Source organism: Bubalus bubalis, chromosome 9 (assembly GCF_019923935.1).
Source record: "Bubalus bubalis isolate 160015118507 breed Murrah chromosome 9, NDDB_SH_1, whole genome shotgun sequence".
Lineage (NCBI taxonomy): Eukaryota > Metazoa > Chordata > Mammalia > Artiodactyla > Bovidae > Bubalus > Bubalus bubalis.
This window is the reverse complement of record NC_059165.1, coordinates 85,536,333-85,550,028: the sequence shown is the minus strand read 5'-3', so window position 1 is coordinate 85,550,028 and position 13,696 is coordinate 85,536,333. Positions and strand designations below refer to the sequence as shown.

General features: G+C 37.4%; 1 protein-coding gene across 1 annotated transcript in view; it reads left to right on the top strand.

Moving 5' to 3' along the window:
• FBN2 (fibrillin 2) overlaps positions 1–13,696 on the top strand; it is a 225,342-nt gene that overhangs the window by 142,216 nt on the left and 69,430 nt on the right. Inside the window, exons 20-25 of the mRNA XM_045166621.1 lie at positions 2,382–2,501; positions 7,698–7,835; positions 8,426–8,476; positions 8,940–9,065; positions 12,402–12,629; positions 13,161–13,286. Coding sequence (XP_045022556.1) covers positions 2,382–2,501; positions 7,698–7,835; positions 8,426–8,476; positions 8,940–9,065; positions 12,402–12,629; positions 13,161–13,286 — 789 coding nt within the window. The remainder of the gene's footprint in view (positions 1–2,381; positions 2,502–7,697; positions 7,836–8,425; positions 8,477–8,939; positions 9,066–12,401; positions 12,630–13,160; positions 13,287–13,696) is intronic.

The window sequence follows — 13,696 nt, the reverse complement described above, 5'->3', positions numbered from 1 at the left end:
ATTAAAGTGTTTTGCAAAAAAGAAATAGACCTAAAGGCCATGGAAATCTTTTCCCCTTGGGTGTCCTCCTTATTTCCAGCTTTGCATTCACACGATAAATTTGTGTGCCTGAAGCAGTTCTCTGCATGCTATTCTTTCTAAACTAATTTCCAAAGACTAGGCAGGGAGTTATTAGCCAATTCATTGTCAATTCTAGCTTTCTCTATATATATTTGCTATATGTACTAATTTTACTTGTCATTCATGTTTTCAACAGTCTATTTTAAGTAGGTATTAAAAAGCAGTAATCAGGTTTCTCTGATATTTCAAACCAAAGTTACAAAAATGTATTTTACGTTTTTTGTTTGAGCTCTGAGAGTCTGTGAAAGTTAAAATTTTTACAGCAAGCGCTGTGGTTTAGGTTGTGTTTCCAGTGACATAACTAGTTAAATGTAAACCAGATGTGCTTTGAAGTTTATTTCCAGGAATGTACAGTGAACTGTTTCAGTTCCTGGTTCCATGACATTTATAACATAAAAACAATGTATTTAAAGAAAAATTAAACAGTTGATATCTGTAGCTGTCATTGCATGTGTTTATACCTTCTGAGTTCATAATTGCTTAATATAAAATCAGGATTTTGCACGTTGATGAAATTGACATTTTTCTTTTTGGGGAGGTTCTTAACAGATTAAATTCATAGGTGATATATAGTCTGTCTTCAGATTAAGTATCTGCTTCTTTTTTGGCTATCTGATTAGTTTTTATGTTGTGTGTGTGTGTTTTTTTTTTTAATTTAGTACTCTGGAGTAGATGTTTTCATTCCAAATCTGTGCTGTATTTACAAAACCTGCTCTTATATTTTTAGGAGGCTTTCTTGCTACAAAGGACCTGAAAGAAAGATGCGTTTATATTTCTTAAAAACAATTTCTACTTCAAGAATCCATTAAATACCTGGGTATTTATTTAGTAGTTTTGAAATAGCAAAGAGGAAACATAACTGTTTTCCACATGGATTTTTAAGTTTGCATTTCAAGTCTACAGACTTGAAATTAGCAATGAGCCCTTCCTTTTCAGAACCAATTTAGTTTATATTTGACTTGAGATGTTCAAGAGTAAATGTTATGATCTTCTAGTTATTTGCATGTTTTCCTCAATATAATATTCCTGTTTAATTCAAAGAGGTGTTTAGAAAAAAATAATAAATACTATGGTGAATTCAGAAATGGTAGTATTCAACAAAAGGGTGTCTTAAAGTATGTTGACCTGTTTCATATAATTAACCAGTTATAGAAAGAAATCTGAGTATCTTTTCTTTAAATTGAGTGGTTAATTTATACTGAAAGTCAGTCTTTGATATTGTTTTTAGTAGTTTAGCTAAATCTTGTATTTATTTTTAATTAACTTGTATTAAACTATTTAACTTTATTGGTTTAACATCTTGTTTAGTCACTACTTGAGAATATAGGCTTACTCTAATTCCATCATACTTCTGACCATCAACAGGAATTGTTTAGATTATGATATGCAATTTGACTTCAGACTCAAATCAATGATAGTAAAAATCTATTTAATACAATTAAAAGTTTATTTTTCCTCTTCTTTTATTTTAGCACAATGAGTTGTGCTTTAAAATGTCTCACACCAGGACTTCCCTGGTGGTCCAGTGGTTGAGAACCTATTGCCTTGCAATGCAGGGGATGTGAGTTCCATCCCCAGTGGGGGAACTAAGTTCTCATATGCAACAGAGCAACTAAGCCCATGAACTTAAGACCCAATGCAGCCAAATAAATAAATAAATATTTTTTGAAATGTCTCAAACCAAACATGGAAATGTGAACAGGAAGGTGGAGAAGGGCTGGAAGAAAGGGCTATACCTGGTGTTAAAGTTTCATCCCTTATTTCCTGATTTGTATCCAGGAGTTTGGAATTAAAACCAGGATTGCAATGTGTTGTCTCTACTGTAGGCTTTTTAAATTCTTCCAAAACCTCATGGAATCACCAGTGACAGAAACAGTCCCCTTCGTGCATAGCACTCATTGCACCTAGGAATATGTTGCTTTCATGGACTCAGAATTTGAATTTCCCACAGGAAAATTATATCTCATTACCAGAGAAAATTAATCCAATTTATGTAAAGTTGTAGTGAAACAGTAAAGATACTGAACCCTTTCAAAACAGGCTGATTCCTGTAGTCCTGCTGAGTCCCCCAGCTGTGCACATGTGTATCCACACTGTAAAATGCACGTCTCCATTCCCCATTCACTTTATGCCTCATAGATCCATATTAAAATTACAAGAGCCAAGTTTACCAGACGTTCTGGCATAGTGTGGCTTGTTGGAATAATATTTTCCAGAAACACATGGCAGCTCTAACAGAATCTTTTCCTTCTGGATTGTAGATATAAATGAATGCGAAAGCAACCCATGTGTCAATGGGGCCTGCAGGAACAACCTTGGATCTTTCAATTGTGAATGTTCTCCTGGCAGCAAACTCAGCTCGACAGGATTGATCTGTATTGGTAAGATCTGTGCGTGGTGCTGATGTTTCAGTTTCACTCCAAAGATAAGCAGAGACGCCAGGACTTACTGTGGGTAAACAGTACATGATCACAGGAAGCTAATAATTTAGGAGTTACTTCAGTTGTTTTCTCTTGTTATCCAGGTAGGAGTAAAACATGGTAGTTTAAACTAGACAGACTCTTAAATTTTGTTAGATTCTAGGAAGCATTCTTTTTGTGTAAGTGTGTGTGTGTGTGTGTGTATATATATATATATATAATGTATTATACCATAAATTATAAGCGTTTCCATACCACACACATATTTATATTCATTCCCCAGGAATGCCTTAGGCAGCAATACAATCAAATCCTTACTGCATACTTTTTATAAACAACCTTCAATGGTAAACAAAAATGTGATCACATTTGGACTCAGTTAACAGGACAAGAACTTGAAGAGTTGAAACTTTAAACAAATAGAAAGAATTTGTTGGTTTTTAAAAAATTTCTTCTATCAATCATAACTTTATGAATGCCAAAGAATTCTTGCTTTGGAAAATCTCTAAGAGAGAAAGATTTGAAAACTTCCAGGACTAACATGTTTCAATGTATCTCAAAATGTAGAAGGTCAGTTCTTGATAAAGGCGTGCGAGCGTGCTCAGTCACTTCAGTCGTGTCCAACTCTCTGCGACCCCATGGACCATGACTCGCCAGGCTCCTCTGTCCATGGGATTCTCCAGGCAAGAATACTGGAGTGGGTTGCCCTTTCCTTCTCCAGTGATAAAGTATGAAGTGAGTGAAGTGAAGTCGCTCAGTCGTGTCCGACTCTTAGCGACCCCATGGACTGTAGCCTACCAGGCTCCTCCGTCCATGGGATTCTCCAGGCAAGAGTACTGGAGTGGGGTGCCATTGCCTTCTCCATTGATAAAGGCAGTAGGACATAAATAAAATGAAGTAGTCAGATCTATTATAATGTTATTATAAGCAACTCTTCAGCTTATGGAAGAGAAAAAACCGATCTCAGTAGTTCTTTCCTGCTTCTAGTGTCTAAGGCTACACTGACTAGATATACATACTTCACATTTTTACCTAGTATCCACTTTTGGCGGTGGTTTAGTTGCTAGGTCTTGTCCGACTCTTGAGACCCTATGGACTATGGCCTTCCAGGCTCTTCTGTCTGTGGGATCTCAAAGTGAACTAAATATATATTTCCAAATAGTTAGGGAGGTGTTACAGCTTTACGTAGTGCCAAATAAATTGGCAGTTTTTGTTTGTTATCTATTCAATATGAATTTTCAGTTTAGTGTTTGCCAAAGACAATAGAATTTTCCATATTATATCTGATGCTAACAGTATTTAGCTGGATACTTAGAGTACCTGTCTGTCACAGGAAGGAGAAATGATGAAGTCCAAAGTTTCAATGAAAACCTTCCCTTTGGAAATGCCAGCATTCAATTTCCCAATGAGGTACAGCTGGTGAAATTTGAGCCTTGCTCCGCTCTCCATACTAGAAAATAGGCTGCCATCTGCCTAGGGCATTACTTTCTTTCTCACAGAATTCCTGGTTGGGGGTGGAGGGGGTGCATATGGATTGGATCTGGTAAGGCAGAAATATTTTTGCTAAGCCACAGTTTCCAACTGAGATAGAATCATTTTATTATGTAAAGGAAATAAAGTCAGCATTAGTCAATTAATGTCTCAGAAAACTAAATCTGTATGCCACTTGGGCATCAAAGATACCTTAAGAGTTTTTGCTTCATCATAAACACTTCTGGGATTTTGGCCTCTTACTCTTATAGTTAATTATTAATGAATAAAAAAACAAAGACATTTTATTTCCAAGTTATTATGTTGGACACCTAAACCCCACAATATTTTTCTAAGCCAATGTATTATGTATATTCATTCATTGTGATAGGATTTGAGTATCTCAGCCAAAAGCTGCTCAGAAAGAAATTTACTTAATATGTTTACATTTTAGACATTATTTTATCTGCTTTTTTCATTAAAAACAATTCAAGTTTTAAAAATAAACTAGTAAAATATACATAAGAAATATTATGAATGTACTTTTTAAATAAGACTGTCAAATGGCTTTAATCAGTGTTTAGCCTGCAAATTGCCCCTTGGTAGGAACCAAATCTCTAAATTTAGAACTGAATAAAAATCCCCTGATGTAATTTCAAATTTAAAATTAAATGGGAACATAAATGAATCAGTTAGATACAAAGAATATTTCAGGATTTAGAATGTATTCTGCAAGCTTCATAAACATAAACCAATCTTCAGCTGTTCTAGACTACTTGAAGAGACTATTATTTTCTGATTGAAGTGATGAAATATAATAGAACAATATATTTGATTAATCTTTCTTGCATTATACTGCTTCCATCTGATGGCTCTGCATAATCCATACCAGTTTCCCTCATCTTTGGCCTGGATCTGAGTTCTGTCCTCACATTTCAAGGACACAACAGGGGCAGTGACCTCTCTGTTGTAAAATCCAATGGTCAATTCTTGTTCCTCATCTTAGTCTATTAATAGTATTGAACACAGTTCATCACTCATCCCCTCTCAAGAAGTTTTTCCTTTTGGCCTTCTCTTTTTCTCTTTTCACTTGCCTGGCCGCTTTCCTCAGTTTCCTTTGTTAAATCTTTCATTTTCTCCTGCTATCCAGTTGGAAATGTCTCACAGGTCAGTCTCGGGGTCCTGGGATGTTTTCTGTGTTTTACACGCATGCTTAGATGTCCTCTACATTAACTCTCACGATTCTCTCTCTATCTAGCCTTAATCTCTCCACCAGTTTCAGACTTGTCTTTCTAATTATCTGCATAGTATCTCCACTGGGGTGTCTAATTGGCATATCAAACAGCATGTCTAAAACCAAATTTCTATCTTTCAGCTTAAATCTGGGTCTCCTAGAAGCAGTTCTGTCTTGACAAATTGTAACTCTGTTTTTATAATTGGAGTCATTCTTGATGCCTCTCTCTCAAGCTTCAGGTTGAATCCATGTAAATCCTGTTGATTGTACTCAAAGTTTTTCCATATTTCAACCCGTTCTCACCATCAATTTCAACAACCCCCAATCCAAGCCACCATTATTTTTCTTTTTGACTATTCCTATAGCCTCTAGCTTATCTGCTTACCCTGCTTTATTTTTTTGGAGAGCTTAACCAACCTCTGACTATATAACTACATCTATATTGTGACTGCATGTGTGTGTGGTTACATATATACCTATACACACATAAGAAAAAACAATAAGGAGAGATGGATTGTGTATGAATGTATATCTGTTGATTTTGTGAGTTTTCAGTGTTGATACAATACCAGTCTAAAGAAGCACTAACTTGCGGAATGAGGCCTCTAAAATCACACAGTGCAAGTTTGAATCTTGATGCTGACCCTCTCCTGGCTGGGTGACCTTCCTCCGGTAAATTAGTTGACCCCTGTGCCTCAGTTTTCTCTTCTACCAGTTGTCTGTATAGTATAGGGTTGTTTTAATGGGTAAATAAACTAATATATGGAAAGCCTTTCACAGTGCTTGTTGCTGCCTCAATAAATATTAGTAAATATTTATCACAGTGTATCTTAAAATGACTACAGTCAAGGTGATGAATCAGTAATTAACCCAGTTCTTAAAAGACCATTTAAATACACGGTAGCCTTACACTATCATCTCTGTTTCCTCTATGCTATGGAATTTGCAGGTTTAAGCCTATAAAAAAAATTTATAATGTGATAGTTGATACAATGCATATGAGCAAATCTCTTTCATTTGTGCACAGTTTTTATCCAAATTAAATCTCAAAAGAGAAAAAAGCAGACTACCCATCTCTTCTCCGAATCCTTGCCCCATAGCTCTTTGTATTCAGTCAAGGACAGAGGTGTTTCCTTTGTTTTACCCTTGAGGTTTGATTCCTGGGTCGGGAGGATCCCCTAGAGAAGGGATCAGCTACCCGCTCCAGTATTCTTGGGCTTCTCAGGCTCAGATGGTAAAGAATCCTCCTGTGTTTCTGGTTATATTGTTTTTATTGTAAAGCCTTATTGATCCTTATTATTAAATGAGTTTTAAATAAAATAAATGCTGTAGGAATATGTTTTTACTTTATTGCCTTCCACGTCTATGACTGCAATATGCTATTAAGCTTTTTGTTCAATCATTTTACACATCACCTGCAGAGAGACCATCTCAGGAGCTTTTCACATGCGGACTCCTAGGCCACACACCTGGAGAATCTGCATTTTGAATCTGCATTTTAGTAAGAGGCTTGGTAATGTTACACACTAGAAACTGAGACCCACAGTACTGCGAGGGAATCATCACAGACTTATTTTACCCAGTTAATATTTGCTATGTCAACTTGGGATTCCTTTTCTCTGCTTCAAAATCTTTTTTTTTTTTTTTCTACTATCATTTAAGGAGGAAATTAAATTTGGTGTGGAAACATAGTCTAAAAAGTTAGGAGTAGTTGCGTCTGGATGGTAGCGTTACAGGTAGTTTTTTTATTTTCTCTGCTATTTCTTCAAATAGTTTATCATAAATATGTATTACATTTTGAACTAGAGATAAAGCTGTACATACATACCATAGAAAAAATCCTGAAAGAAAATTCATCAAATATATCCATGGTGTGTCTTAATGGTGGTTTTAAAGGTTTTATTTCCTTTTTTATCTTTAAAATTTCTTTTTTCAAATTATTCATCAAATGATTATCTTCAGTTGGAGAAAAACTGGCTTCTCTCTAATAGAAGAACCATTGTATGTGGTTTATTTGATAGGGACTGCAGATACCTACCAAATTGGGAGAGAAGGAATTGGGAGATTATTTGCAGAGTGCCATTGGATAAAATCTTAAATATCAAAGTATTTGCCATAAAGAATAAATCTTACAAGTATTTTTCATATAAGTAATGATCTTATAACAGTCATGGGCTGTTATTTGCAAATCCCAGTATTGAAGTCTTGGGCAGTAGCAGCTGCTTCTAGAATACCCAGATATATAATTGTATTAATTCAAATATCATGTGAAATTGACATGTATGTAATATGCATTTAAATGCATGTACATGTAAATGTGTCTAGGATATATAAAAGTTTTTAAGATAACAGTTTTGTTTTTTAATACTATCAAATAATATTTTTGGTGTATAGAACAGAGTTATATTTTCTTCAGAGATGAGAACTCCCCATTGTTTCTTATTCCTTTTCAGATAGCCTGAAAGGGACCTGTTGGCTCAACATCCAGGACAACCGCTGTGAGGTGAACATCAATGGAGCTACTCTGAAATCTGAATGCTGCGCCACGCTTGGGGCCGCCTGGGGGAGCCCCTGTGAGCGGTGTGAGCTAGGTAGGAGCCTGCCCACTAGGATTCTGGGCTCCACATCAGAAAGCTTCCTCCTCAACTAAGCACTGCTTTCTCTATATAGTTCCCTAGTGAGGAAGACCATAAGGTCATTGCCTTCCCTAATATGATATCTTTTCTGGTAAAATGTATTCATTTCTTGAAATATGTATTGGGTTTATCCTCTTACTATAAGCAGACCTTCTGAATATTTTAGACAAGGAAGGAAGTCAACTAGAATTTAGCTGCTGGATGACTATCAGTATCCTCCAGTATTCTTGTTTGCCTGTGTCCCAGTAGAAAATGATATCTCGTTCCTTTAAATCTTTTGTTTACTTATGATTCAGTTGACAACATGATAAAAAAAAAAAGGGAATTGTAGGGAAAATTATGACAATCTCAATATGGGTCAAAACTGATAGAATTACCACAGCTCCACTGAATTGAACAAAGGCAGCTGGAGTCTTTTGCCTCTAAAACCCAAATTTTTGGTTTTTATTTAGTTCAATTTTGATTCCATTATTCTGTTTGTTGCGCTTAGGACAGTCGTATTTTGTTTTGTAATGTGGAAAAAAATATGTCCTTCATTCTCACAGATACAGCTTGCCCAAGAGGGTTTGCCAGGATAAAAGGTGTTACTTGTGAAGGTGAGTAGGTTCTTGAAAATATTGTGAATCTTTAGGAAAGTATTTAAAATTGACATTCTCTCCCATACTTTGGAGATACTTATCATTCTCAAAAACCTTGGAATTTCAATAAATATACTCTTATGTTGTCAACAAATGTTTTAGAATAATACTTTTAGGAAACAGCTTTGAGTTTCCCATTTCTCCTCTTTATGCTGTGGGGTAAATCTTCATCCCTCACCTTTAAGGCATAGAGCAGCTGGCAAAGAGCTTGCTCGGCTGTGTTTTATGGACGAGCAAGGCTGTGGCCGTTTTCACAGCTGATACCCAGGGGACCCAGTAGCTTCGTTGTGAAATATATCTGCTGAACTGAGGTAATAATCCATATTATTGCAGAATGAATATGCTATACAGGAAGTAAGAGTACACCTGCTTTTTCTATCGGTGACATCTTTATTCCTCTGCTTGCTTCATTTCCCTGCAGACGTTAATGAATGTGAGGTGTTTCCTGGCGTTTGCCCAAATGGACACTGCGTCAACAGCAAAGGATCTTTTCATTGTGAGTGCCCTGAAGGCCTTACATTGGATGGAACTGGCCGTGTGTGTTTGGGTAAGATTCATGAACCAAGCATACATTTTCTTATTTTGGAGTGGCCTGACCAAATGTATTAGGTTGGTAGCTGGAAAACTTGCTTTCAATGAAGTATTTTGGAGAAACTCACTAGAGAATATTTTTTAAATGGATGAATTTAAATGAAATGGGCTTCCCCAATAGCTCAGTTGGTAAAGAATCTGCCTGCAATGCAGGAGACCTGGATTCAATTCCTGGGTCAGGAAGATTCCCCTGGAGAAGGGAAAGGCTACCCACTCCAGTATTCTGGCCTAGAGAATTCCATGACTACAGTCCATATGACTGAGCGACTTTCACTTTCACTTTTCAATGAAATGGTTTCTGTGTAATACAGAAAATTGGTACTGCTCAAAAATTAATCTCAAAATTCCTCTTCTCCTACTGAAAACTCTGAACCTATTAAATACTTCTATTTATCCCCTCTCCCAGCCCCTGGTGTCTATACTTCTGCTTTCTGTCTCTGTGGACTTGACAGCTCTAAGTGCCTCATATGAAAGGAATCATATGATGTTCGTCCTTCTGTGACTAGCTTGTTTCACTTCGTGTGGTGTCTCCAGAGTTCATCGATGTTGTAGCATGTATCAGTATTTCTCTGCTTTCTCAGACTGAGTGGTGTTCCATTGTATGTAGGTACCACATTTTTTTGGTCTGCTTACCTATTGATGGGTACTTGGGTGGCATCCACCTTTTGGCTGTTGTGAATAAGGCACCTATGAGCATGGGTGTACAAATACCAATATATTTACAAGTTTCTACTTTCACACACCTGGCCTTCCCAGGTGGCTCAAGTGGTAAAGAATCCACCTGCCAGTGCAGGGGATGAAGGAGATGTGGGTTCAATTCTTGGGTCAGGAAAATCCCCTGAGAAGGAAAGGGTGACCCACTCCAGTATTCTTGCCTAGAAAATTCCATGGACAGAGGAGCCTGGTGGGATACAATCCACGGGGTCACAAAGAGTGAGACTGAGTGACTGAGCACACGTGCAGCACACATTCAGGGAGCTGCTCACTACTGAGTGACTTCTGTGAGCCTGGTGTGTTAAAAAAAAACTTACATGCACAAAAAAATTTTTAAGTTTTTTAATCAGGTGTTTTAGTCCTGTTTAATCTTTTACACTGAGTCAACGTAATAAGAGACCTTCTATGTTAAACATAGAAGAAAAATTGGAGACTCGTGTTTGAAGTTAACATTCAGTAGTCCATTGCTGCTATGCTTCTAGACAAGACAGTGCGGAGAGTCATGGCAAAGTTATGTGGCTTCTGTGTGCACACATTGACTGATCTTGTCCCTTCCTTTACCATCTTCAGAGTTTAAACTTTTCTTTTTTTTTTTTTCTCTCTTTATTTTATTTTTTTTAATTTTATTTTATTTTTAAACTTTACATAATTGTATTAGTTTTGCCAAATATCAAAATGAATCCGCCACAGGTATACATGTGTTCTCCATCCTGAACCCTCCTCCCTCCTCCCTCCCCATACCATCCCTCTGGGTCATCCCAAACTTTTCTTAATGCTCTATTTTTTAAAAGATTGTAAATAAAGAAGCTCTGTCTATCAACATTGTATTATAGAAATGCCTAGTTGACTTTATTTATCAGTGTCATCCTTGACGAAAGTTAAGCTTCCTGATTGAAAAAGAAACTTCTAATAATTCTGTGTGGTCTCTGAACAATTTTTATTTACCTAAGGAATTTTTCCCCAATGTGTTATGAAAAATAACTTTTCAGTTTGTAATATAGCTTTACATAGGCTTGTATTTGAAATTCAGTTTGTAGACAAATTGTGATCAATGGTAGTATTACAGTCCAAGATCTTCAAGGTATTCAGGTATTTTAAAATTATAAATTAAATAAGTATTCAAATAATTATATATTTAAAAAGTATTCAAAAAGCTAATAGTAAATATTTTTAAATTATTATATTTGAAGATCTTTAAAGTATTTTTTTAAAAAAATTTTTTAAATTAGTGGTAAGTAAAAAGTTGGCAATATCATACAGTTTAGTTACTGTAATAACACAAATTTTAAGTTAATTTCTGACAGCATATTTAAATTTGATACAAAGTATGACTATAAAATCATATGAAATTTTTTAGCAATATCCAAAATCCAATAATAAAGAAAATTTGTTTTTGGAATTTTAAATTATCTCCAAAGTTTAGAAAAAAGTAAAGTACCTTTTGAAGATGACAGAATAATAGTACCAGTATGGCTTAAAACTCAACATTCAAAAACTGAGATCATGGCATCTGGTCCTATCACTTAATGACATATAGATGGGGAAACAATGGGAACAGTGACAGACTATTTTCTTGGGCTCCAAAATCACTGCAGTTGGTAACTGCAGCCATGAAATTAAAAGATGCTCACTCCTTGGAAGAAAAGCTGTGACAAACTTAGACATCATATTAAAAAGCAGAGACAATGCTTTGCCAACAAGGGTCTGTTTAGTCAAAGCTTTGGTTTTTCCAGTAGTCATGTATGGATGTGAGAGTTGGAACATAAAGAGAGCTGAGCGCCAAAGAATCAATGCTTTTGAACTGTGGTGTTGGAGAAGACTCTTGAGAGTCCCTTGGACTACAAGGAGATCCAATGGGTCAATCCTAAAGAGAATCAGTCCTGAATATTATTTGGAAGGACTGATGCTGAAGCTGAAGCTCCAGTACTTTGGCCACCTGATGCGAGGAGCTGACTCATTAGAAAAGGCCCTGGTGCTGGGAACTATTGAGAGCAGGAGGAGAAGGGGACAACAGAGGATGAGATGGTTGGATGGCATCACCAGCTCAATGGACATGAGTTTGAGCAAGCTCTGGGAGATGGTGAGAGATAGGGAGGCCTGGCGTGCTGCAGTCCATGGAGTTGCATAGTCGAATACAACTGAGCTACTGAACAACAGCAACAGTATGATCATATAACTAATGAAATCAAATTGCCTTCAGTAACTTAATGATGCTATATATGAATTTATATCGTTGACTTTTAGTTATCACTCAGCAAAATAAATTCTTAGTAGTAATATCACTCCAGATGATACCTTTGTAACATTCTATGAGGATGTATTGGATTTTCTTCATCCTTATACCTTGGTTAAATACATTTTGTCACTACTTCAGTTTTGCTACTGTGGCTGTGGATGTGAGATAGTTTAAAGAAGAGACTTGCATAAGCAAATGGGAAATGTTCTGCAAACAAAAGAGACAAACTTCCCTGATAGAATTGATACCAGTCCTGCCAGGGAGGGACTTAGCAGGTGATCGGTATGTGAATCTTCAGTGACTGACAGCTTGACCTCAATCTGTGGTTCCTCCTCCCTGTAGACATCCGCATGGAGCAGTGTTACTTGAAATGGGATGAGGACGAATGCATCCATCCTGTACCTGGGAAGTTCCGCATGGATGCCTGCTGCTGTGCGGTCGGAGCAGCTTGGGGCACCGAGTGTGAGGAGTGCCCCAAACTTGGCACCAAAGAGTATGAGACCCTGTGCCCCCGGGGGCCTGGCTTTGCTAACAGAGGGGATGTCCTTACCGGGAGGCCGTTTTACAAAGGTAACTTTCAGCAGCGCATGGGTCCCTCCACACTAAAGCTCACCTTCCACGTTCTTTGAGGCTTGATTTTGCTCTAAACATTTGGTTCCCCACTTTATTTTCTTTGTTAAAACATACAACCAGCCTATGGCCCAGGAGCATAAATCCCCTATACAAGTTGGTACTGAAGAGAAGACACTGGGACAGCTGATAACACTTTGCTTACATCCTTCTACTGTACCACTGCTTTTCTCAGCACAGCCTGATGAGACGCAGCCCTGATGTTGCAAAAAGTTCTCTGTGCCCACTAAACTTTACAAAACAAATGGTCAGAAGTAAAGGGATCAGAACACTTCATTACAAATACAAACTCTTTTTCGCAACTGAAACTTTGTGTGGCATCAGTGGAATCACTTAAAACTTAACACCACCACCCCCCTCCATTCTCACTTGAGTACATGAATTTCCATCAAGGTAGGTTCTTCACTTAAAATGATGGACCTCCTCATTTGTTTCGACCAGCTCTACATTCCGACTCTGTTCTGCTTGTAGATATCAATGAGTGCAAAGCGTTTCCCGGGATGTGCACCTATGGCAAGTGCAGGAATACGATTGGGAGTTTCAAGTGCCGTTGCAATAGTGGCTTTGCCCTAGACATGGAGGAAAGGAACTGCACGGGTAAGACTGTTCTTCTGTTGTATTAGGTAAACCCTGGCTCTCTTTCTTCTGCTGTTTTGAAAGTACTGCTCCATGTATACATACATCCCCTCCCTCCGAAGCCTCCCTCCCACCCACCGCCCCATCCCACCTCTCTAGTTCATCACAGAGCACCAAGCTGAGCTCCCTGTGCCATGCAGCAACTTCCCACTAGCTTTTTTCTACACATGACAGTGTATATGTGTCAATGCTACTCTCTGAATTCATCCCACCCTCTCCTTTCCCATTTGCTTTGTAGCCTCGTGTACTTTTGAAGGCTGTTCTCCCTTCTTCTGCCACATATATATATATGTATACACACACACACACACACATATATCACACAGTCCCAGTGTGGTCCTCAGTACCCCTCACCACTCTGCAACTGGAAG